We start from the raw sequence: 26,951 nt of genomic DNA on the forward strand, positions 1-26,951 counted from the left end.
GGTTCATGTCCAACACTACATGGATGCTCACAGCAATCTTTAACTCTAATTCCAGGAGATCTGATGCCTTCTTCTGGCCTTCTGGACACCAGGCATGCAAGTAGTGCATAGACATACATTCAAAAAACACATATCCAAAGAAACCCATGTACACATATAATAAAAACAAATTTCAAAGCCTGGCATGGTGGCGCACACCTTTAGTCCCAGCACTCGGGAGGAAGAGGCAGGTGGATCTTTGTGAGTTCAAGACCAGCCTGGTTTATAAGAGCTAGTTCCAGGACAGCCTTTAAAGCCACAGAGAAACCCTGTCTTTGAAAAAATAAATAAATAAATAAATAATATATTTTCAAAAAAAGTTAAGGCTAGTGGAAGTTGGTGGCACACACCTGTCTCTGCACTTGGGAAGCAGAGACAGGCAGATCTCTATGTGTTCAAAAAAGATAATGCCAGCTTGGACCACATGAGATCCTGTATCCCCTGATATATCCCCTCCAATAACAATAATAATAAATGAAAAATATACAATTAAGAAAATTTTAATATCACAAACCTAAGGGACATAGTGTTTACCTAACATGCATGAGGCTCTAGGTTTAGCCCTTACTACCACTTAATTATCATGCCCCCCCTTTGTTGGGGGGGGATTAGAGATAGGGTTTCTCTGTAACTTTGGAGGCTGTCCTGGACCTTGTTCTACAGACCAGGCCAGCCTTGAACTCAGAGATCCACCAGCCTCTGCCTCGGGAGTGCTGGGATTAAAGGCATGCCTTTTAAAGCCCACTTTTTCACATATTTCCTGAGCTCAATGTCCTCCATTCTGGGTGGCCAGTTGACTAACACTGACCTATCAACTATTTCCTGAGCTCTGTCCTGTGGCTCAGTACCTGGGAGAACAGAATATTTAAAAAGTGAGAAATTCTCCCAGAAAATTTAAGTATCTATCTGCTATAGCATAAACTTAGCTAAAAGACTAAAATTCTTACATCCCAGAGGTTAATGTACTTACGTGTTGAGCATGATTTTGCACAACAACATGTATTTCAAAGATGTGATGGCCTTGGGACTATCAATAGAGTCGTAGCCTTCAAATGCCTCATAAAAGTATGAGTAAGCAGTTTTCCAGTCCTTCTCCTCTGCTGCATGAATAATACCTGAAAAGAAAGAAGGGGGAAAAACAAACATATAAAAGAGCAGAATCATAAGGAAGCTGTAAAAAGATTTAGAAACCGACCCTAACAGCATCAAGTTACTAATGAACTCAAGTGAAAACAAAGGAACTGTCCCCAAGTCACAGCCAATTCACAGGAGCTGACTGACATTAGAGCCCCAGGTCTCTGGCCTCTGATCGGTAGCACCTTTTTAAATCCCAAAGGAATAAGAGACCCAATGCAAAAGGAACCCTAAAAAGCACACACTGTATTCTTTCCCATGCTTCTTACCACCAATTCCTACCACCATTGGAACAAATGTTTAGCCTCCATGGTATCACTTGTGCAGACAAATGAACTGACCCACACAGGCCCAGACCACATGAATGACCTCAATTAGTAATATCAACTCTGGGCTGGAATATAATACAAAGCCCTGTATTGAAGCCCCAGCATCGAATAAACTGGACATAGTGTCAAACATCTGTAATCCTAGGACTTGGAAGTGGAAACAGGAAGATCACAAGTTCAAGGTCATCCTCAGCTACAAACCAATTTTATAGCCATCCTGTTTTTTTTTTTTTTTTTTTTTTTTTTCTTTAATGAGATTATATCTCAAAAGCAAAGCAACAAAATAAAAAATCAGAATCATGCCAGGCACTAGTGGCACATGTCTTTAATGCCAGCACTCAAGAGGTGGAGGCAGGTGGATCTTGGAGTCTGAGGCCAGCCTGGTGTGCTGAGCAAGTTCCAAGACAGCCAGGAGTACATAGAGAAACAGTCTCAATGAAACAGAATAAGAATCATTAATGTAGTTTTTCCTATGCACAGTTCTGATATATTTTTTTTTTTTTTTTGCTTAATTTTTTGAGACAGGGTATGGCTGTCCATAAACAGATGCATATGGCTAACCAGTATTACTTTAGGCTAATATCAAAAGTTCACCTCACTAATCCCAATTTGGTTGCTCCTGGTGAGCTTAAAGTTGGCTAAAATGACTACAATCACCCTATGCTCTGACCTGGAATGACATGGAAATTAAATTAGTGCCTCACAGACTAAGAAGCACTTCTCTCTGACATTAGCCTAACTCCTCTTTATGACAAGAAAGACCTCAGCCCCCCACCTACCACAGTGCTTACCTACACTGTTCATTATCAAGATATATTAAGTACTTAGCAGATGAGAGTAAAAGATGAAGTTGCTAAATGAAATGCTACCATTAAGTGATTAAAAGATAAATTAAGTGAAACCCCTAAGGTATGTTGCCTAGACAAACACCAATAACTATGTTCTTAATTATTTTAGGCAGTTCATAGGAAGAAGTTGTTTAAAAAGGTATCCTTCTAATTTGTTTCTTAAATCAGCCAATTGTTTTCCAGCTTCAGCCACACCCCCCCATACCTTTCACCCATAAGAAAAGGTGAGCACTAAAGCAGTGTATCCTATGCAGTGCTGTGCCTCTTACCTGACTGCATGTCCAAGGTGGCCTGCAATTTAGGAGGGCAGTAGATGGCATTGGCTGTGGTTCGAGCAGAGGTTAAGGCAGCTCGGGCTTTCGGCAGATTACTCAAAGCATGGTAGGTTTTGCTTTCTAAAAGCTGTACTTCCACCAAAAGGGCTTTATCATCCATCTTTTTCAACTCCCGCAGCAGCTGAGAACCTGGAAAAGGAGAAAATATGTATATTGTTAGCCTTATTACCATCATCACTCTTTTTGGAGGTGATGGACATTGAGACAGGATTTCTCTGTGTAGCCTGGCTGGCCTGGAACTCGATCTGTAGTCTACATTGGCCTCAAGCTCAGAGATCTGCCTACCTCTCACTCCCAACTATTGGAATTAAAGGCGTGTGCCACCATCACTTGGCATTCTCCTTGTTTTTAGATAGGGACTCACTATACAGCTGTAGATAGCCTGGAATTCACTATGAAGACCAGATGGCTTAAAGGTGTGAGCTGCCACACCAGCCTCTTTTTCTCCTGAGGAAAGATTTGTTTGGGGCTGGAGCAATGGTTCAGAGGCTAAAAACATGGTTGCTCTGGCAAACAACCTGGTTCAATTACCAGGACCTACATGGTGTTGACAACCATCTGTAGCTCCAGTTCCAGGGTATTCACAGCCGTCCTTTAGACTCTCTGAGCACCAGGCACACACCATACATATACATACAGGCAGACAAACACTCATATATATATATATATACATACATATATATATATATAATTTTCTTATATATAAAAAGAAAGGTTTGTTTTAAATTTGTTATTGTGTGTCTCTGTGAATGTATATACACCTTTATGTGCAGGTAGGTCTCTGTGAACAGAGACCAAAAGAGGACATCAGGTGCCCTCCTCTATCATTCTCTGCATATTTCTTTAAGGCAAGATCTCTTTCTGAACCCGAGGCTCCCATTTTCTCACCTAGACTAGAAGGCCCCCATGGTCCTACTGCAACCACATGCCTTGGAGCTGGCATTTTTGTCTAGATTCCCTTGTTAGCTTTAATCTTAACATCATAATATCATAAAATCCCACTCTCTACTCATAACGGCAATAATAAAGAAAAACTCAGAAACCTGTACAAGTTACCTTTACAGCCCATTAAAGATTTAAATTTTCCTCTAATGTGCTTTCAAAAGAAAACTACATTTTCTCTGAAGCTTTTATTCGGAGTCCTATACACTCACACATAAGATTTATAGTAAGAACTCCCCCAACCAGCAATCAGAGGACTATAACAGTGTAAGAAACACTAGAAGCAGACATGTGGAAGGCATAGCTGTAATCTTAGAACTTGGAAAGCTGTGACAAAATGACAAGTTTAAGGCCTGAATGGGCTACATGGTGAGAAACTGCCTCAACCAGCTAAAACAAAGAAATCAGGGTACAAGGGCTCATGAGGAAGGAAGAAGTTTTATATATGCCAATATTCTCCACATATACTTTATTTCTCCACCTCAGAAGAGACTAGCAGATCATTTATACCATGTATAAAAATTAACTTCATATGGATAAAAGGCCTAAATGTAAGAACTAAAACTAGAACGCTGGTGATAGTGCACACCTTAGTCCCAGCATTCATGAAGCAGAGGCAGGTGGAGGATCTCTGTGAATTCAAGGCCAGCTTGATCTACAAAGTGAGTTCCAGGACAGCTAAACTGTTACACAGAGAGAGAAACCCTGTCTCAAAAACCAACAAAACAACCACAAAAACCTAAAACGATGATGCATGCCTGTAACTGTAACACTTGGGAGGCTAAAACAGGAGTATGAGCATGAGGCAGACTGGGCTATATAATTAGTTCCAGACCAACCCTGGCTACATAAAGAGATCATTCTCAAAAAAACAAAACAAAAATGAACTGGAAAACAGTGCCAGGTGTGCACATCTTTAATCCCAGCACTTGGAAAGCAGAAGCAGTAAGATCTCTTGGTTTCAGGCCACCCAAGACTACATAGTGTGACCTTGTCTCAAAAAGAAAGGCAACTAAAGAGTTTATATTAATTTTATATCAATGAGATAAACAAAAGAAAATAAAATGAAAAATAGGACGTCATTATAATTTAAGTATACTTTATTTACTGTGTGCACATGTGCAGGCTCAAGTCCAGTCACATCATAGCAAACATGTGGGAGTCAGAAGATAACTAACTCCTGGTTCTCACTTCTCACCTGCCAACTCATGATCCTCAGACCTGCATGCAAGCACCTCTACCAGCCGAGCCATTTACTGACACAAAGCTTACTTTAAAATAAGGACACCATAAATAAAAGGAGAAAACTCAACAGGTATGCAGACTCACTCCTAAAATCACGGGACTTGGTAAGTAGAAACAGGAAATTCCCAAAGCAAGTTACCTAGCTAGACTAACTAAATCTAAAAGCTCTGGGTTCAAGTGAGAGACCCTCCCTCAGTATATAAGGTGCAAAGCAATCAAGGAAGATACCAACATCAAACTCTGCACCCCTGCACCACTAAAGTGCATGCGTTCACACACACAAATGAATATACACACACGTGAACACACATCACATACATATATGCACACCACATACACTTTATAACCAGTCTATACTACAAAATGAGAACATCTGAAAAACTGAAGAAACAATTCACAAGAACGGGGGAAAATATTTGCACAGTATCAATCCTAATTGAGGAGACTAAATATTCACAAATTACCAATGGATGGGAATAAAAAAATAAAAACAAGGCCAGCAAGATGATTCAACTGGTAGCTAAGCATGCTGGTAAGTACCCAGCACTTGGAAGGCAGAAACAAGGGGAATCCCTGAGTTTGAGACCAGCCTGGTCTACAGAGCAAGTTCCAGAACAGCCAAAGCTACAGAGAAACCCTGTCCCAAAAAAACAAGCAAACGGAGCTGGAGAGATGGCTCAGCATTTAAGAGCACCGACTGCTCTTCTTAGAGGATCTGGGTTAATTCCTAGCACCCACAAGTTAGCTAACAACTGTCTGTAACTACAACACCTGACACCCTCACACTTACATACATGCAGGCAAAACACCAAGGAACATAAAATTTAAAAAAAAAAAAAAAAAAAGATGGTTCAATGGTAAAGACACTTGCCCATCTGAGTTCAATCCCCAGACACCAAATAGCAGAAAAGAACTGATTGTCATGGACTTCTGACCACAGATGCCAAACACATATTAACACAGATAGATAAATAAACCAATAAATAAATGTGAAAAATTATGATAAAAAAAATAAGGAGTTGGGCAGTGGTGGCACCTACCTTTAATCCCAGCACTTGGGAGGCAAAGGCAGGTGGATCTCTGTGAATTCAAGGCCAGCCCGGTCTACAGAGCCAGTTCCAGGGCAGCCAAGGCTATTATTACACAGAGAAACCTGTCTCGAAAAACCAAAAACAAAACAAAACAAAAAAGAGCATGCATTGCTCTCCCAGAGGACCCAAGTTAAGTTCCCAACACCATATCAGGCAGCTTACAACTACCTCTAACTCCAGCTACAAGGATCCAACTCTTCTGATCTCCGCAGGTATGTGCAGATATAGAAATGTTTACATAAACATATACACTTAAATATAAATAAATATTAAAAAATAAAATACAAGTAGAGCATGGTGGCACAGGTCTGTAATCCAGCACTTGGGAGACAGAGTCAGCCTAGTCTATAGAGTAAGTTCCAAGACAGCCAGGGATACAGAGACACTCTGTCTTGAAAAGCCAATAATAATAATAATAATTATAAAATATATAAATATAAAAATAAATATAATTATAATTATTACAGTAATTATTATAGTAATTACAAAAAATTAAATTTAACAAGATATTATATATAAAATAATAAACTAAAAAAGGTATTTCAGCTACTCTGTCAATGAAATGGCTTTTACTGCTCTAAATTTAAACTTAAAACTGATATCTGTTCTATAAAATTATGACTAACTCCAGCTGGCTTCCCTAGACTTTATCCCCAGTTTTTCAAAACTTTAAAACAGAACTTTACTGTGACACATTTTATGAATGTAAACTACCTGAAATGCCTTTTAGACCCAAGTAAAAAAATGATTATTAACAATCAGTAAGAATAACCAAGTTTGGAATGCACTTATTTAGCTAGATTACATATTTAAGTAGTTTATATTAGATGTCTTACTAATTTCTACCAATTTACTTACCCAAATGTAATGCTTCCTGGTACCTCTTAGTATCAAAATACAAAGACACCAGCCTTGCCTAGAAAAAAGAAAAGGCATTGATTAAAGGGAATGAGAGGAAAAGTCCAGAAAGAAATCAAAGAATGATAGTAACAGAATTGTTACTGTTGACTATACATGTTATGATGATAACATAAAGCTGAACATAACACATGAACTACAACCCAGTACTTACTATTTCTTACTATGGTCAAATGACTGTTAACTATACCATATATACTTAAACAGCAAAAGTGCCTCAAAATATCAATAAAAATAATTTAAAAAAAAAATTTAGCCAGGTGTGGTGGTACATGCTGTGATCCCAGCACTCAGGAAGCAGAGGCAGGTGGATCTTTTGAGTTCAAGGCCAGTCTGATCTACAAAGCAAGTTCCAGGATAGCCAGGGCAACACAGAGAAACCGCGTCTCGAAGGAAAGAAAAATGATGTAGATCCAGAGATGGTGACTAACATCTATATAATCCCAGAATTTAAGAAACTCAGACAAGAAAATTTCCAAAGGTTTGAAGCCATCCTTATGCTACAGAATAAGATAATGCCGCTTTAAAAATAAACAAACAAATAAATAAATACTTCTACCAGGGACATCAAGAATCTTTAGGTGACAGAGCTGCTCAAGATGCTTGGGGGGGGGGGTTCCTTATACTTGCAGGTTATCTATCTAAGGTTACAGATCCAAAGTCAATAGGACACCTACCTCCAATGCTTGGCGTAAGAAAGTTCTTTTCTCTGACTTGGCCCATTCGATGCACTCTAAACATAACTCGACCTGCAAGAACACACACAATACATGAAACATGATGTCCCCATCTCCTTCCAACTAACCACACAATGGAAGCAGAAAGGCTTTAATTCCCTCCTTGCAGATTCCCCATTTTGCTCTATTCATCGTCCATAGTATGCTTGCCCACCTTCTTTTTTCTAAGATTTTTTTGTTTATGTTTATGCATGAGTGTACTCTATCTGCATGTATATCTTTAGGCCAGAAGAGGGCATCAGACCACCATCAGAGATGGTTGTGAGCCACCACCATGCAGGGCCTCTAGAAGAGGAAGCAGCCAGTGCTCTTAACCGCTGAGCCATCTCTCCAAGCCCACAATTTTTTTAGGAGCTGGTCAGTAGTATACTTGCCCACCACATTTAATTGTTACATTGTAATGAAGAACCAATTTGGCTCTCAAAAATTATATTTTTTGGCCCAGCATGGTGGTGCACACCTTTAGACCCAATACTTGGGAGGAAGAGGCAAGCAGAACCCTACAAGTTCCAGGCCGGCCAGCTTAGTCTACATAGTGAGCATAGTGAGTTTCATGATGGCCAGGGATATGTAGAAAGACCCTGTTTCAAAAAAAAAAAAAAAAAAAAAAAAAAAAAAAAAAAGTAGAAGTGTTCTTTGGGAAAAGCTTTCTCTTCTATCTTCCTAGTAGATACTCAGAATTCCTCAATACATAGCCCTGGAACATCTTTTTTTTTTTTTTTTTTTACATCTACGCTATTTAAAACAGGTGAAATTCCAAGCACAAAAAAGCTTTGTTCCTGCTGAGCAGTGGTGGATGCACACCTTTAATCTCAGCACTCAGAAGGAAGAGACAGATGAATCTCTGCGTTAGAGGCCAGCCTGGTCTACAGAGTTCCAGGAAAACCAGAGCTGCTACCCAGAGAAACCATGGGGGGGGGGGGGGAGGAGACAACAACAACAACAAAGAAGGTCTTTTTCCTGACACCTAGCTGTAAAGCTCAAAATAGCTAGCTTGCTTTCTCATTAAGCACAACTAGCCCATTTATTATCACCCATACAGGAAAAGCAGATAGTGTACAGGGGAAGAGTACAGAATTGGCCTAAAACACTTAAAAGAGTTCTCAATTCCCAGTTCTGTCTGCCACCCAAGCAGTAATAAGATGTACAAAGTAACAAAATTTGAGACAGCCCATGACTTTGGGTTCCCACAAGTCCTAGCTCTGACAGAATGCACGAGGGACTGCGGGTTCTCTATCACTTCCAGTAGTAAGGAGTTTTTTGTTGTTGCTGTTTTGCTTGTTTTTGTTTTTGTTTTTGTTTTTCTGTATTTAATTAAAGTTGCTAATCAGAGCATAAGGCAATTAAATTAGAAACTGAACTTTCTAAAGAACTGCTAATTCAATGTGTTCATATGGTAATACAAAGTTCTCTTGAGAGATGCTGTAAGGAAAGAAAACTAAAGGAAGTAATCTAACATGACAGGATTGACAAGATCATTAAGTAAACAAAAATAACATTAAGACAATTCACAGCCGGGCAATGGTGGCACACGCCTTTAATCCCAGCATTTGGGAGGCAGAGGCAGGCAGATCTTTGTGAGTTCTAGACCAGCCTGGTCTTTAAGAGCTAGTTCCAGGACAGAGAAACCCTGTCTCGGAAAAAAAAAAAAAAAAAAAAAAAGACAATTCACTAGGATGAGATCAATGAAACCATCTTAACTCCTCACTGAAGCCCCCTGGTGGCTATTTAATTCCAATGCTAAACACAACTGACTTCAAACAATGATTAACACCAAACAAAAACTAAACTAAAAACAAGCCAAATCACAACCTTAAGAGTTCTGTGTTGTGAAAAGCCAAACTCAAGATATATTCATGATATGGATAAACTGAATATATATGTATATACATATGTGTATGTATATGGTGTGTGTGTGTGTGTGTGTGTGTGTGTGTGTATTCTTTTTGAAACAAGGTTTCTCTGTAGCCCTGGCTTTCTTGGAACTCACTCTGTAGACCAGGCTAACTGAAAATATTTTCATATATATGTATGTATGTATTTTGTTTGTTTGTTTTGTTTTGTTTCTCTGTAGCTTTGGAGGCTGTCCTCGAACTCAGAGACATCTGCCTGCCTCTGCCTCCTGAGTGCTGGGACTAAAGGCATGTGCCACCACTGCCTGGCTTTTTCTCGAATACGTTTAACAAGGAAAATATAATAATCACAAGTCATATGACTTGTGAAGTTAAGAAATGTCCATCAGTTTTACCTCAAATGCTTTTTCAAATTCATAAAATGAATGCTGAGAAATTGGTACACTCCTCTATACTATGTAGTACTTCAATAAATAGCCAAGGGACTAGAGAGATGGTTCAGTGGTTGAGAGCACTGGCTGCTCTTCCAGAGGACCCAGGTTCAATTTCCAGTACCCACATGGCAGCTCACAACCAGCTGACTCAAGTTCCAGGGGATCTGATACCGTAACATAGACAGACAGACATGAAGGCAAAACACTAATGCACATAAAACAAACAAAAAACCTCCAAAATACTGTTAAGCAAGAGACTGAGTCAAATCTTTAGCATCTCACACCCACCTTTGTTTCCCTGATAACAAAGATGTTAACTGATTTTCACAAAGTCATGTATCAGCTACTAGGACCAGAACTTTCTCTACCTCCTGAGCTCTTTCTGCCTTAACCACTACAGACATTCTCCCAGAACAAGAATGTTTCTTTGCCTTTACAAATGAATTTGAAATCTATGTTCAATTACAGAGTATATGGTTTGCTTTATCTATGATGATAATTATGAAACCAGTGCCAGTCCCAGGCAAAAATTTAAAGGTCATAGAACTTGCTACACAGAGCTAGTTATTTTGTCTGAGTGACTTAGTGTTTCCTTCCACCATGTAGATACCAAGGATCAAACTCAGTTCCTAAGGCTCAGCAGCAATCATCTTTACCTGAGGAGCCATCCGTCAGCCCTCCCCCTCGTATTCTTGATGAAAAGCTCTTTAACAAGTCTAGCTCTCTTAACAATATTCTCAAACTTCCACTTGACCCCAGGCCTCAATACTAAAACAGAGAACCATCTATACTTTCCTTCTCTATCTTTCCACTGTAAGACCCTCAGAATGAGGGTTCGGTCAATACCCCAAGAACTCAATGTCCAGTCCAGTTGCTGCAAAACGCAAGAGGCTTTAATGAACAGGAAACATTTGCGCAAACGGGCCCTCCAGCACACAGGCTAGAGAGAAGCCCCCTCCCCTAGGCCCAGGTGTTTTTAAAGGCAAACCCACTAGCTTAGGGAGGGGGTGGGACCCTCTGTCCATTGAGTATGTGACCCTTGGAGGCCGGATGGTCTGCTATTAGGGTCAGCAGATCTTAGGGCCTCAGGGTGTGCTAATTAATCTTGTCTGGGCAAACCAGAGTTACAGCAGCTATCACTTTGTTTCCTACGTACCCTATTTACCACCTGTTGACTCACAGGAAAGGAGGGGCAGAAAGGAGGGGCAGTGTGAATTCTTGTCATCTCAGGGCCTGGTGAGAGGAAGCTAGCAAATTCCAAGGAACAGATATTGGTTAGCTTTCCAGGTCAGACCATCCTTCATTTAACTTCACTTTTTGGTCTTTCACCACAACACCCAAAAAAAATTTTTTAAAGAATAAACACTACATCAATCTCCCCCAAAACAAAAACTTTTCAGTCACTTAGACAAAAGAAGTGAGATATACTCATATATCCATTAAATAAATTCCTATCTAGGGGCTGGAGAGATGGCTCTGCACTGTCTATTCTTCTAGAGGACCCAGGTTCAATGTCCAGTACCCATATGGGAACTCAAAACTGTCTAACTTCAGTCCCCAGGAACCAGACCTCTCTTGGTCTCTGAGGACACTGCATCTAGTAGACAGATTTACATACATAAAAAATATCCATACATATAAAGTCATTGAATTAAAAAAAAACTCTGATCTTAATGCAAGAAAGTATTTTCTGGAAGTTGGAGAGATGGCTCAAGAGCTGAGAACACAGGCTGCTCTTCCAGAGGTCCTGAGTTCAATACCCAGCAACTACATGGTGGCTTACAACCATCTATAATGAGATCTGATGCCCTCTTCTGGCCTACAGACAAAACACTGTATATATATAATAAATAAATAAATCTTTAAAAAAAAAAAAAAGTAGTAGGGCAGTGCTTGCACATGTCTTTACTCCCAGCATTCGAGAGGCAGGTGGATCTCTGTGAGTTCTAGGCCAGCCTGGCCTACAGAGAGAGTTCTATAATAACCAAGCCAGGACTACACAGGGAAACCCTATCTCAAAAGACATGGGATACACTTGTAATTCTAGCAGTTGGAAGGCAGGAGGATCTCTATGGATGCGAGGTCAGGCTGGTAAACATAGCAAGTTCCAGAACAGCCAGGACTACATAGTGAGACATCTCTAAAAAAGGGCAAATTAATTATTTAACTAATTAATTTTCTAAAAGAACAACTTGCCTGAGAACTTCCTTTTACTCTAGGAAACGGAAAGAAGGGCATTAGTTGGAGAAAAGAAACAACTGCAATGTATACACACAGTTAAAAGAGAGCCTACCCCAGACATGAAACCATGTAACAAAAGCCAGTAAGTCCCACTGATCAAATAAAGCAGAGCACCAAATTATGAGCTGAGGACACTTCCACCAAGGACTAAGGATTTAAGGCATGGTGGCACCTCAGACGCAGGGGCAGGCAGATCTCTCTGAATCCCAGGTCAATCTGGTAGTTTTCATAGTGAGTTCCAGGCCAACTAAGGCTACATAAGTAAGATAGTCTAAAAACAAAAAAAAAAAAAAAAAAAAAAGAAGAAGAATGAACACTAAACAGGTACATTCTACCCAGTCAACTGTTAGAGGAAGGAACAAATCTAAAGACTTCAGTGAGCAAAGAAAAATCCTAAATATTTTTTAATCTGTCAGCCTGTTCTACTTCAGGAATTCTACTTCAGACAAAAGATGAATTCATAAATAAAAAGTACAGTTTAGAAAACAAATTAGGGCATGGTAAGATCAACATTTCTAAAAAGTATGTTTTCTTTAATTCACCAAAATAACTACAATACTTTGATTCAAAGGCATTTATCTAAGAATTATCTATTTTTGACCTACTATCATAAACCAGAAACAAGTAAATTTGAAGACTGCTCTACAAATGAAGCTTATACCTTGGCTTCAATGAATCATCAAAGTGGGGATAGATGGCTTAATAGTTATGAGCACTTATTGTTCTTTGCGGAGGACCTGAGCTCAGTTCCCAACACTCTTATGGTGGTTTATGACCATCCATAACACTAGTCCCAGGGTAGCCAATGCCCTCTTCTAGACCTCCAAGGGCACCAGACACACACATGTATACATACATGCATACAAAAACTGATACACATAAAATAAATCTAAAAAATAAAAAAGCATCATCAAAACAAGAAACCAGAATTAATAAAATAGAATTCCAAAGTGAGATCCACATGTCCTGGATTTCTGAAATCCCTCACTCCAACCAATATACTATTGTGGACTTTTGTTTTTACTTGCATACCCACCTAAGATACAGCAGACAATTAGACATACAACCAACTGGCAACTCCAGCCCCTAACTTTATATATTACCAAACATATTATATACTACCTGCCTTCCCTTTTAAAATACAAGCCTCATGAAAGCATTAATGTGTTTTTCCAACTGTATCCTTACTGGCTACAGTACGACTATAAACACTCAACAAACACTAGTTCCAGAAATGATCTATTTTGAACAGCTCAAAGTCCAGTTTAAACTTCTAAATAACATGTATAGAAACATCACTCACTTCCCAACACATGAAACACAACAGATGGATGTTCACCCACTAATAAAGGCACAAAAGCCATACAAAACACGACAAGAAAAGATGCCACAAGGCTTAATTGATGCTCATAAGAAATTTTGTGACACAAGATGAAAGGTACCACAGACACAGAAAACATTACAAAGGTGTGGCAATACAATACCTCAAAGACAAGAATCAGTTTGTGACCCTGATGTAATGAGGATTCCAGGGACCACTGACAATCTCCACTTACAAAGCAAAGCATGGAACAGACTCAAAGTATCAAATGCCCTGTAACAAAGAGAAACTGACATGATAAGTTCTGAGTGTCCTCCCAGCTGTCCCTTCCACACAGTTCCACAGTGAAGTAGGCATCTTTCACTGAAACACTTTTTTCATTTTATCTACTTCCTGTCATCAGTTATCACTTACCTCCTGCCCTGTAGCTGCTTCCATATCAAGAAATAGATCAAGAAGGGATCGCACCAAACGAGCTGCTTTAGCCTTACTGATGGAATTCAAGAAAGGTCGTACATATTTCAGAAGTCCTCCAAGCTCTGTGTGGGCAGCAATTCAGAAAATAAAATATAAATGTTAATATTAGAACCAAAATGATAATTAAAAAAAAACAAAGCCTCAAGGGGTAAAGGTGCTTGCTGTCAAGTCTGACAACCCACCTTAGTTAGACCCCTGGAACCAAACAGTGTAGAGGCCCAACTCCTGCAAGTCATTTTTTAAGTTCCACACAAGCACATGACATGCATGTACCCCCAACATATACAAAATAAATTCATCAATAAATAAATGTTTGAAAAAAAATCATAAAAAAAAAAAAAAAAACAAGCTGGGCATTGGTGGTGCACGCCTTTAGTCCCAGCACTCAGGAGGCAGAGGCAGGTGGATCTCTGTGAGTTAGAGGCCAGCCTGGTCTACAGAATCCTGTCTGGGAAAACAAACAAAAACAAAAACAAAAACAAAAAAAAAAAACCAAAACTGAGCCACTGTAATAAAAACCATGTGGTTTTAGTCTAATGCAACCATCAGAAGTTTTGACAAGCTCCAACAAAGTCAAGTGTGGTAGATCACATCTATAATCCTAGCACTTGGGAGGTTGAGGCAGAATTACCTTGACTCTGAGGTTAGCCTCATAATGAGTTCTAAGTCAACTTGAGCTACAATGGGAGACCTATCTTAAAAAAATTTTTTTTTTTTTTTTTTAGCCAGGCATTGGCGGCACATGCCTTTAATCCCAGTGCTCGGGAGGCAGAGGCAGGCGGATCTCTGTGAGTTCGAGGCCAGCCTGGTCTACAGTGCTAGTTCCAGAACAGTCTTCAAAGCAATACAGAGAAACCCTTTCTTGAAACCACACCCCCCAAAAAAACAAAAAAAATTTTTAGCCAGGTCCAAGACTTTAATCCCAGCACTTAGCAGACAGAGGCAGGCAGATCTCTGAGTTCTAGGACAGCCAGCATTACACAGAGATACTAAGTCTTGAATCCCTACCCCCCCACACACACACCCAAAACAAACAAACAAACAAAAAGAAAAGAAAACTTTTAAATTCAGGTAATAGAATACCAACAATACTGTTACATGCCAAAGTTGTATTCCATTCCCATTTATTCACTGGATTACTCATGGGGAAACTCCCATCTATGCCTCATTTATCCATTTTAATGAAAGATACACACAGCAAAGTACTTCTGTTCTCACAGAACAGTTATAGAACATGAAATATGCTGTGCACCTGCCCACTGTGGACAAAATCACCAGCTCAGAACCAGCAAATATCAAGTCATAAGGATAATGTTTTTAACCTCCAAATCCATGCCCTGGCAGCTTCCTTAAGATAGAAGTTTCCAAATCCAGGTCCCTCTCCCCTCTTAAAGCTTCCCTGTGTAGCATTTCAACATTAACACTTCCCTGGCACAGTGAAGTCAGGATGTCTTTTCCTTAAAAAGTTTCATTATAGCTAAGTAATGGTGGCACATGCCTTCACGCCCAGCACACAAGAGGCAGAGGCAGCTGGATCTTTGTAGTTCAAAGCCAGCCTGATCTACAAGAGCTAGTTCCAGGATAGTTAACGCTACACAGAAAAACCCTCTCTGGAAAAAAACAAAAACCAAAACAAACAAAAAGTTTCATTATACACTTTAAAAATTCCTCATTAATCTCTAAAGTCTAAATCGTAAGTAATGACTTTAAAAAGCTGTCCATCATAAAGCTTTCTTCTCCCTTTTATAAGAGGACAGTTCAGAAAATCTGAAGAAGAGGACTAAAATCAGGAATGACTTTAGTAGCAGTAGAGGAGTGCTTGTTAAACCTTAAAAACTAGAAAATGCTTTTTTAAAAGGTTTTTTGTTGGTTGGTTGGTTGGTTTTGGTTTTTACAAGACAGGGTTTCTCTGTGTAACAGCTCTATATAGACTAGGCTGGCCTTGAACTCACAGAGATCTGCCTGCTACTATCTCCCTAGTGCTGGGATTAAAGGTGTGTACAACCACACCCATCCTAAAGATTATCTTTATTGTTTCTAAGTATGTTTGCCAGTACCTGCACATAAGAACAAATGTTCTTACAGGTCAAAGAACAGAGGACTCAAGATGCTCCTAGAGTTAGTTACAGGCGGTTGTAAGGCACCCAATAAAAAGAATAACAGTGTTCTTTATTGAGCCCTCTCTCCAACTTCTAGACAATGTTTTAACTAAACAAGTATTTTAGGAATGTAGGTTGATGCTACCTTAGTGCCAATGTCTCTTTAATACTAATTGTAGACTTAGCCTCCTGAGAGTTCTAATTCAGGGCAGGCAAACTTTGCCCTCCTGAGAAGTCAAAGTCAGCGTCCTTGAAGCCCTCATCTGCCTGAATTCAGAGGGTGCACAGAACTATGTAAGGTGCTAAGGGAAAGCTACACAGAATGAGAAAGCTCACCTTTCACTCCCCAGGACTGACTTTTGACTTCCAGTGTCTGAAACTTCTTTCCTTTCTGCTCTCATTTATCTATGTGCACGTAGGGGTGGGGCTGGGGGAGGCACCTGGCTGTCAAAGTATTCCACTACTGAGACATATACATCCCTAATTCGTGAAAGCTTATCAGAAGTAGTCTGATACAATATCCTTGCTTCCATATTTTAGTGACTAATATATTCAGAAATCAGGCTTTTCTTTTTTTGGGGGGGTGGGAGGAAGGGCGAGGTTCAAGACAGGGTTTCTCTGTGTAACAGCCTTGGCTGTAGACCAGGCTGGCCTTGAACTCACAGAGATCCGCCTGCCACAACCAACACCACCACCACCTAGAAGTTTGGAATATCTGTATCTTTCTCATTACCTTTCTGAAAGGTGGAAAAATATTTGCCTACTCTCAATGGTCAAATACTTCATCCTCATGATTTCTCTGAGTAAGTGGTTTCACTAGTACTCCTTTAATGCCAAAAGACAGAAATTGTCAGAGCCGAGAGAAAGGAACTTATAAAGACCATGTGCTCTCTCCTCTCACCTACCTTGTCTTTAATTCTCTTTCTGATGTTATTTCTATCTTTTCTGTTTGAAAATCATTTTCCTTCCTAGAAAAGGCAGAAGTGAGACATGAGCTAAGGTGTCTGCCTTTATCTCTAGCATCTGCTAGCATTATTTTCTCTAAGTAATGCTATTCTTAACAGAGGATCTGAGCTATCTTTTTTAATCTCATTTTCTACTTTAGTCTATTACTATTGAGCATTCTTATACATATTCAGTTTCTTTCCATGTCTGTATATTGCTTTAATTTCATAAAAATTAGCTGCAGTTTATGATCAGAATCTCCTTCTTAGAATCTAACAGACTCAGCAAAAAAATTTTTATCAAATTTTTCCATAGACCCTGGGCTTAGACATCTTGTTTGCTAATGCTCAAAACTACTTTCAATCATTACAATACATTAAACCTTATCTTATTCATTGACCTTCAAGTACTATTTCCCACCAGGAATCCTATCTTAAACATTTTAGGAAGGGTACTTAGCATAGTGCCAAATAACTATCAAATGCACAATAAAGCAAAACTGAAGATTAAGAGAAAAGACATATTTTCAAAGCTAAAAGTCAACAGACGTCTATCAAATAATTAATTGCAAAGGTAGGTAAATTAGTACAACAGGCTCCAAGACCACCTCAAGATTTCTGTTCTATGACTACTGACCCATAAGGGTCAAGCTGACTTAAAAAACAGTAAGCAGCCTAGAAGGGTTTTTGGAAGCTATTATATTTCACCTATTAAATCCCAGCAAGTAGCCAGGTGTGGTGGTGCACACCTTTAGTCCAAGCACTTGGGAGGCAGAAACAGATAGATATCGGAGTTTGCCTGCCGGGTCTACAGAGTAAAGATCAGGAAAACAAGTGCTACATACAGAGACTCTCTTCGTCCTCCCTCACTCCCCCCCCAAAGAAAAAAAAAATCCAGCAAGTACAGCAGTATATTCCCTAACTAATCATTCTATAGAAGGTAAGAATGAAGAAGAAAAACTTTTTTGAAATGGTATTTCAGTAATCTCATTAGAGAAGAATTATTGAAACACAGTATATACTAGATACAAGGTCGTTTTTGTTTTGTTTGTTTGTTTTGAAACAGGATCTCACTATACAGTCCTGATTGTCCTAGAACTCACTATGTACATCAGGCTGGTCCCAAACTAATGGAAATCAGGCTGCCTCTGCCTCCCAAATGTTGAGATAACTAACAGGCATGCACCATCCACATCTTTACTTAACTTTCTATTGATTGAGCCTGTAATTAAAAAGATAAATTATCATTAATTATAAAATATCTCAGTTTACAAATTCAAAAAAATTTGCTATCCTACCTTCACCATTCTCTTGGCTTACTACATAACCTAAAAGAAAGTAACTCATGAAGTGACTTGCCAGAACTCCCTTCATGCTAATCAGACATTCTAAATTCAATTTAATTTCTTGTATGATTTATGTTATGTATATGAATGTATGTCTGTGTACCATGTGCATGCCTGGTTCTCTCAGAGGTCAGAAAAGGGCATCAGAACCCCTGAGATTGGAGTTCAGACAATTAGGTTGAACCGCCATGTGGGTGCTGGGAACCAAATCCAGATCCCCTATAAGAGCAATAAATGCTCTTAACCCCTGAGCCATCTCTCCAGCCCCTCTAATTTTACTTTAAGTGACAAAAATTACCCAGGTTAAGTTTAAGCACACTTATGATATTATTACCACTGTATTGGTCAAAGGCCCTTTCTAAGCAACAGGACTTTCCTTATTTCAAGAGCACCCCATCATCCAACTATCACCTCAAGCCCAGCCAGCCAATGGTTGAATTACCACTAGGACATAGCAACAAAAATGTGCAAAAGTCCCAGGTACCAGGAAGAAGTCTTAGGAAGGCACTATTTTATGTCTTACTCATTCTGCATCAGAAAACGTGAGTCACTTGGATACAAAAACCTATAGCCTGTTTTTTTTTTTTTTTTCAAATAAAGAGCCTAAAGTCACTCTCTTTAAATATACCAAAGCTAGTCAGTGAAATTGCTGAAGACTGCTGCAGCCTGTATGGATATACAGTGGTGATTCAAAATAAGGAACAAATCTCAGATCACCACTATATGCCAACAAAAACAGGACTTGGCCTCACCTGTAGAATACAATTTTACACTTTTCTGTTACAAAATTGAAGAACAAGTTGTCAGGAAAATAAAACTGATTAATACCACAAATGAACTTGGTGTTGGTCGCAGTCCAGTGTTCTAAGAGAAACTCCATCTGGTGTTTCAGACAAAAGCATCATAGGTACAATCATTTGTCAGACTTACCAGCAGCTTGTCCAGTCTTCGCCAGGAGAGACCCCAGTTCAAGGATGCTCTGCTCTTTGACCTGGACTGCCTCCTCATCATTTTCTTGAATGTCACGTTTCACTGAGAAAAGAAAATGAACTCTTAAAATTGTGATTAAAAAAAAAAAAAAATGAGGCAAAAGAAAATTCACCCTTTAAGACCCATTATGAACTCTTGCATATTTCCCAAATGAAACCGAATAAGGGCTAAAAAAGTAAAATAACCAGGTATCTATAGGACATGCCTCAGAACAATAATAATCAAAAAAAAAAAATAGATTCTTCTCTTTAAGTGGGCCTTTTTAAGCAACCCCTTAGCATTCACCTCACCCAGATAATGAAGTTTCTGCAATGCCTGCCTAAAGTAAAAGAAAAAAAAAACCCTAAAGCAAATCCTTCCCAATTATGGTGATGACAAGCCCCATGCTAGACACTATGTTATATGAAGACTTTTTTTTCAAAAATGCCTGTGCATTTACCTATCACAAACTAAAGTCATTATAAAGTTATTGATTACTATAAACCAAGTCTTACAATAAACTTTTAAGGCTATAGAAAGCTTCAACTAAAAGATGTCTTAGGAATAACAATCCTATAAAGCCATTCTAGACAATTCCTTATCAAAGCTTCAGTATGATGGTAAACAGCTACACTTAGAAGAGATTGCTGCTCAGCAGGGCGTTGGTAGCATACACTTTTAGTCCCAGCAATGGAGGCAAAGGCAGGCTCTCAGTGAGTGTGAGGCCAGCCTGGTCTACAGAGCTAATTCCAGGACAGGTTCCAAAACAAAATAGAAAAACCCTTCCTCAGGAAAAAAAAGGATTCAGGTCCTGTTGAAGAAACTTTCTGTCTGTCCCACTTTCAACTGTTAATAATTATTCAACCATCTGAACCAAACAGCCTCTCCAAAGTTTGTGTTGCTTATTTTGTTGATCATCACTAGTTACCACTGCAAACCATCATGACTTGACAAAAAAACCAAGATTTCGATATTTCATTATGGAGTCCAGAAAAACTAAGGCTGTCACCCTTCATGATTCAAGCTTGCTCTAACAGGGAAGCTTGTAGGGGGCTGTACTTTAGTGTAGTAAGCAACAAAGAAATACTCTAATGGTAGTATTTATCAGCAATTTCTACTTTCTGAAAGGCAAACAAATCAAGCACTAGGCACAAAAGAAAAGCTAAAACTCATGCTCCTCAGATTAGTTCTAAATATTAATATGTGTTCACAGAAAAACACCTATGTAACAATAATCGGATGACTCTGGTACCCTGTCCTAAAACTTACTTAGTTATCCAAAATGCACTTGATCAACACTATTCCTTCAAAACGCATTGTGATCACCATCTCCTCTCCTTTTCTAGTACCCCCAAAGAAAAAGGCATCAAGCTCTTCTCACTGTCCTTTCTCTATGCAAGTCTTGAGAACTGAAATCCAACAGACTAATAAGTCAACATAAGCACCAACATCCTGAAAGTCCTTCATACACCCGCACTCATTACTTGTTGATCCAATCCGAATCTTGCCAGGCTACATTTAAAAGATCACATTATCACCAGAAGAAACTCATGCCCTAACTGAACCTTTCAGGACTGAATATTAAAAAGCCTTTTCCGCCATTACTCATTTATTTCTATTCACACCCGAAGAAAGAGACCGGCTGAGGACTCCTATTTCAACTTTACTGTTGCTTGCCCTCAGGTTTAAGACAATCACACTATGTTAAAGTTTTCTTTTTCTCCAACAATGTGCAGTCGGCCGGTTCCAAAGAGTTCCCTGAACAACAGACGACTAACTCTGAACTCAAACTTCAACCCCTACTGGGGAGAATTCGTCACCTCCTCTGTCCCGGCGGTCCCACCCCGACACTTCGCCTCCTCACAGTCTACACCGGACAGAGGACCGTCTTGGCCACGTCCACCACATGCCGCTCTGAGGTGTGTGGCAGCCCTCAACTTCCAACACCCTCTTTTGCTGGAGGCTGCTGCGGAGGGCTGGGGGTAAGCAGCAGCTCCCAGCGTCCCGTGAAAGAAAACTCCAAGGGAAGCGCTCGCGCTCCTCCCCGGAGCAACCTGTGCTGATAGCAACGGCGGGAAATGCCAGTCCTGGGCGGCTGTCGCCCAGACCTCTCAAGAACACACTCTGTGACCAGTTTGTGACCAGCAGTGGCTCTCAGCCGCGGGCCAGCTCACGCGGGCCACAACCCGGGACCCTTAGGGGTAGTGAACCCGGCCCGGCCCTCTCCCCACGCTGCCCTGCGCCCACCGTGAGTCAGCAGCCAGCAGGTGGATGCGCGGGCTACCTCGGGGCTTCCCGCCCGACTGGAAGCCATAGGGCTCCCGGGGGCCCCGAGCGGCCTGCGCCCCCGGCCCGGCCCCCCTCACACACAGTGAGTCAGCAGCACCATAGCCGGCTAGCCCGGCCCCTCTCCGCCGCCTCCGACCGACACAAGCGGCGCCGGGACGGCGGGGCCGCGGGGACGGCGCGAGGACCTTTACCGATGGAGTGGAGGATGTCGATGGAGGCCTCCCGGTCGGTGCTGAGTAGAGACTGAGCTCTCTGGAACTCCACTACCGCTGCGGCCGCCATCTTACCGCTCTCACACCGTCCCCGGCCGCGGCCGCCGACGCCGGAAATACACACCCGGAAGGCCCGCCCTCTCGTCCCTCCCATCGGGGGCCCCACCCCTCTTCTCTGAGCACCCCGGGAGTTGTAGTCTCTCTGCCGGGCGGGCGAATCAAGAGCTTCCCGCCAGCGGCATTCGAGCTCTCCAACACCATCTTGCGGCCAGCTCTGAACAGACAAGACGGAAGTTAGTCCCCCTCCTCCTCAAAAGGGACTAGGTGTTCAGGAGAAGCTGCTTGGCTATCTTTATAGTATCCATGTTCGACCAGTCATTCATAGCGATAGATGACCTTTCAAACTGGCTGTTGCATGGCAGGGAATAGTACCGTTTGGATTCGTTCATCTGTCTTGCAGAAAGGACATATGCACACACTCCCTTCCAGTGCTAATGAAATCACAAGTGTCACAGTCCACTTCCTTCCCCAAATAACCATTCCATCCTCGGACAGAGCTTCACATTATGAATTGAAAATCATCTTTGACCCATTCATTCAACCTAAATAGTTCTTGAGATTCTTCACATAAATGACTCACTCCAGCTTCCCAGATCAACAATGGAACAAATTTTTCCTCCCTTATCCCTAATTCCTTCTACTGTAATCGAATATCTATGAGGATGTCAAGGAAAGGGGGAAAAAGTACAGCACGCTTTATATAACCATCAAGGTTTAACCTGAGGATGTTAGAACAATACAGAGAGAGAGACATTTTAGGTGGTGACAATCCAGACACGAAATAGCTGTACTATAAAAGAAACTGTAATGGGACAGTGGTGGTGCACACCTATAATCCCAGTTCCAGGACAAACTCCAAAGCTACACAGAGAAAACTAGTCTTGAAAAACTAGAAGGAAAGGAAGGAAGGAAGGAAGGAAGGAAGGAAGGAAGGAAGGAAGGAAGGAAGGAAAAAAAGAAGAGGGAGGGGAGGAGGGAGAGAGGAACATTGCACTCCTTTGTGACTGGATCAATCAAGCTGTCTCCTTTTATCTTTCAATGTTCTGTGAAGAAGATATTTAATTCCTTAATAGTTAAGGAAACTGAAGGGAATAAGTGATTGATGATAATAGTAACTGACAGCTGAGAACTGGCAGTGTATAATATATTCCTAATCCCTGTAAGTTTTCTAATGAAAATCAGGTAACATCTCATCAAGCTGGTTTGTCACATGAAATGGCTTCTAAATTCTCTCAACTCTGAAATTCTATGTACTTCAGTGTAATACTGTGATTTTTTCCCCCTCAAAGAAAGTATTCTTCCTTTATTTTTTTTTCTTTCAGTTATTTGAGACAGGGTTTTTCTGTATTGCTTTGGAACCTGTCCTGTAACTCTCTCTGTAGACCAGGTTGGCCTTGAACTCACAGAGATCCACCTGCCTCTTCTGCCTCCCGAGTGCTGAGATTAAAGGCATGTGCCACCAATGCCTCACTGCACTCTTCCTTTCTTAACCTGAAGTATAACTAATAATAATATACTGGTTTATATTGATTTCTGCCTGTATGTAGGAACTCACATGCCATGGTATGCCTATGGAGATCAGAGGACACTTGTAGAAGTCAGTAATCTCCATCCATCATGGAAATTAAACTCAGGTACCCTTACCTGCTGAGTCATCTTGCTAACCGTGTGTGTGTGTGTGTGTGTGTGTGTGTGTGTGTGTGTGTGTGTGTGTGTTGTTTCTTTGGGTTTTTGGTTTTCTGGTTTTTTGTTTGTTTGTTTCATTTTGTTTTGTATTGCTTTTTGTGACAGGGTTTCTCTGTGTAGCCCTGGCTGTCCTAGAACTCACTTTGTAGACCAGCCAGCCTTGAATTCACCAGATATCCATTTGTCTCTGCATCCCAAGTGCTGGGATTAAAGGCCTTCGCCACCACTGCCCAGCTCTGTATCTTTTCTTCACCATTTCAATTGAATAATCATCCATAAAATGCCATGAAAGAACAATAGGCTTTAGAAATTACAGATTTGCTGTAAATTATAGGCTGGCTACTAGTAGATGGTGACTTCTACAGGCTCTTACTCACTTTGATCTTTAGCTTCCCTATCTGGAAAACAGAAGTAAGAAAACCCAGCTCACAAGGTTGCTGTAAGAATATGAGATAAAGTGGGAATCCAGTGATGAATGTTTTCTTCCTACTTTTAACATTTCCCTAACATAATACTAGGGAGTGATGTATACTGCATCACCTATTGGCTACAATGAGAGCCATACCAATAAACTTAAGAACACTGTGAAAGTAGTAACTTTCAGGAGTGCTGAGCTCTGGGCATCACCAAAAGCTCACACCCACCTTCTTACCTTTGTCCTGGCCTCTGTTCTTCCTGAGACTGACTCTTCATGTCCTCTTTGCATGGAGCTGGTGTTAGGGACTGGGGAGACTCTGGCTAGGATCTCCACTAAGAACTGCAAACCCTGTTCCCTATAAACCACTTCTCCACATTCAGCTTGTCACCTTCCCCCTTCTCCGTCTGCTCAGTTGTCATTTTTTACCTTATCTTTTTTCGCCTGCCTTCATTCCCCCATCACCCATCACTCTCGCCTTTTCCCCTTATGTCCCTTAGAGGGTTTCAACTCAAAGGTCATTCAACAAGGATGATTTCTGGCTGAGCTGTGCTGACGAACACCCTTGATCACAGTATCTTGAAAGGCAGAAACAGGCAGATCTATGAGAGTTCGAGGTCAACCTGGTCCACAGAGTGAGTCCAAGACAGCCAGGGTGGTTACAAGCCTACCTCAAAAAGCCAAAAACAACAATAAAAAAGGGGCTTTCTGTACCATTCCATCAAAATTGATGTCTTATACCTGCAGCTCAGCAAGCATCACCTAATTCTGTTTACTTCCTTCCTCCAGAAGGTACCTTATCTTGCTGATGGTTGGCATTCCTATTCCTACAACAGCAGCTTACACATGGCAACCACAAGATGCGTGTTAGATTAGTGCCTCTAAGTATCCCGTCTCAGTCTTCTGCTGCCCTAAAAGTCCATGTTCTTTTCCACACCACGAGCAGAATACCCAATTACCTTAGCCACTGCTGAGGGAATTGAAGAGGGATGCGGAGCCTAAGTTTTATGGGTCCTGGTTTAAGGAAATTAGGTATGATGCAGCATATAATGATGCATGCCTTTAGTCCCAACAATTAGCAGGCAGAGGTGGGCAGATTTCTGTGAGTGGGAGGCCAACCAAAGCTAATTGTGAGACCCTGTCTCAAAAAAGAAAGAAAAAGAAAGAAAAAAAAAAGAAAGAAAGAAAGAAAGAAATGAGGTAGGCTATTTCTGTGCCTGAGAAACTCAGTCGGCCAAAAGAAAATCAAATCAGACTCAGCAAAGCCAAGTTGATAGGCTGGGCGGTGGTGGTGGTGTGTGTGTGCTTTAATTCCAGCACTTGGGAAGCAGAGACAGGCATATCTCAGTGAGTTCCAGGCCAGCCTGGTCTACAGATTGAGTTCCAGGACAGACCCTAAAGCTACAGAGAAATCCTGTCTTGAAAAACAAAACAAAACAAACGAACAACAAAAAAAAAAAACCTTAGCTGACAAATAGGAAGATGATGATCACGGTAGGACACACACATGGTCCTAAAAACTGTCTTCCTGCCAGCTTCACTCCCATGAAACCCAACTATCCCAAAGCCTTGGAACACTGACTCCTTTCCAAATATCTTTCTAAAAAGTTTGTTGTTGTTTTTTTTTGTTGTGTGTATAGGTGTGTGGTTATTTGGTTCGTTGGTTGGTTTTTCAAAACATGATTCCCTGTGTAGCTCTGGCTGTTCTGGAAACTGCTTTGTAGATCAGGCTAGCCTCAAAACTCACAGGCATGCACCTGCTTCTGCCTCCCAAGAGCTGGGATTAAAGACATGTACCACCATGCCCAGATGTATATGTGTGTTTATGAGATGTGCTCACGAGTACAGGACTTATACAGACCAGGAGATGGATGTAGATCCTCTGGAGTTGGAGTTACAGGCAGTGGAGAGCACAAGACAGGGAAGCTGGGAACCCAACTCAGGTCTTCTGAAAACACTGGAGCCATCTCCTCAGTCCCCAAATATCTTCTAACTTTTTTCCTGTGCTATCAGGGAAACACCCTGTTCTGTAATAATGGCTACAGTGTCTTCCTCCCCAAAACAAAGGAGAAGGAGGAGGAGGATGGAGGAGTAAGAGGAAGGAGGAGGAGGAAGAAAATAGGCAGGGTTTAGATTCCTTACACTTACTTTTACTGTTGGGTCTGTATTACAACAAGCTGTATTATCACTGGTTATCCATTGAAGGTATAATGGAAAATATAAAAGTATACATCAAAACAGCTTGACTTTAAATAAATAACAAAGCACATAGTGTGTAGAGTAGGTACAATCAGAATGATGTAAGCAAATGATTGGCTCAGAAAAACCAAACCCCTATCAGCATCACTATGGGAACAACCATCTGTCACCAGTTATCCTTTTATTCCAAAATAATATTTCTTATCAGAAGATTAGCAAGTCTTTTGCATTGAGCCCAGATATATTATCCAAAGGATGCTTTTCTGGCTGTAGAAAAGAATTTCAAGTGAAATAAACATGGAGAGCAATATTTATCACTTTGCTACCAACTAATAGTGCAGCCTACCTACATTTATGAGATGAAGGTAAAATCGTTTTCAAAAACACCCACCAAAAAACAACAGAAACCTACTTCATTTAATTATTACTGTAACAATGCCCCAGACTTTTATAGGCCTCCAGACCTTAGCACAACTGACTCCATGGTAAAAGTACCATTCAGAGTATAAAACTAAGCATGCAGACAGCACCACCTGCCAAAATGAAAATAAAGACCTTATCCATCCATCTAAATGTACTAACCTTGTTTTTTGGCTTCTGTAATTCCACTTCTGGCTAACTGTTCTTGTTAACTGAACTATGTGTCAACTCAGGATATGTTTTATGCTTAAAAGCTCACCCTGAGAACGGCTCGAAGGCTACACATGGATCCTGAAGGAACAGTGTGGTCACTGGCTGACTGGTGAAGGCTTTCTGTTGGCTTAAAACCATATCCAAGCAGTCTTCTC

At 40.7% G+C, this 26,951-nt stretch overlaps 2 protein-coding genes across 5 annotated transcripts in view; both read right to left on the reverse strand.

Annotated features, from left to right (window-relative positions):
• The window catches only part of Psmd11 (proteasome 26S subunit, non-ATPase 11), a 29,752-nt gene extending 7,807 nt beyond the window's left edge, over positions 1-21,945 (reverse strand). The window contains exons 1-7 of the mRNA XM_051179802.1: positions 21,783-21,945; positions 19,264-19,365; positions 13,882-14,006; positions 7,559-7,630; positions 6,822-6,879; positions 2,620-2,814; positions 1,010-1,154 (exon numbers count right to left, since the gene is read on the reverse strand). Coding sequence (XP_051035759.1) covers positions 1,010-1,154; positions 2,620-2,814; positions 6,822-6,879; positions 7,559-7,630; positions 13,882-14,006; positions 19,264-19,365; positions 21,783-21,873 — 788 coding nt within the window. The 5' untranslated portion in view covers positions 21,874-21,945. The remainder of the gene's footprint in view (positions 1-1,009; positions 1,155-2,619; positions 2,815-6,821; positions 6,880-7,558; positions 7,631-13,881; positions 14,007-19,263; positions 19,366-21,782) is intronic.
• Rhot1 (ras homolog family member T1) overlaps positions 1-26,951 on the reverse strand; it is a 375,056-nt gene that overhangs the window by 155,132 nt on the left and 192,973 nt on the right. The gene's annotated exons all lie outside the window — the stretch shown is intronic.

The sequence above is a fragment of the Phodopus roborovskii genome, unplaced genomic scaffold (genome assembly GCF_943737965.1).
Source record: "Phodopus roborovskii unplaced genomic scaffold, PHOROB, whole genome shotgun sequence".
In the NCBI taxonomy this organism is placed as follows: domain Eukaryota; kingdom Metazoa; phylum Chordata; class Mammalia; order Rodentia; family Cricetidae; genus Phodopus; species Phodopus roborovskii.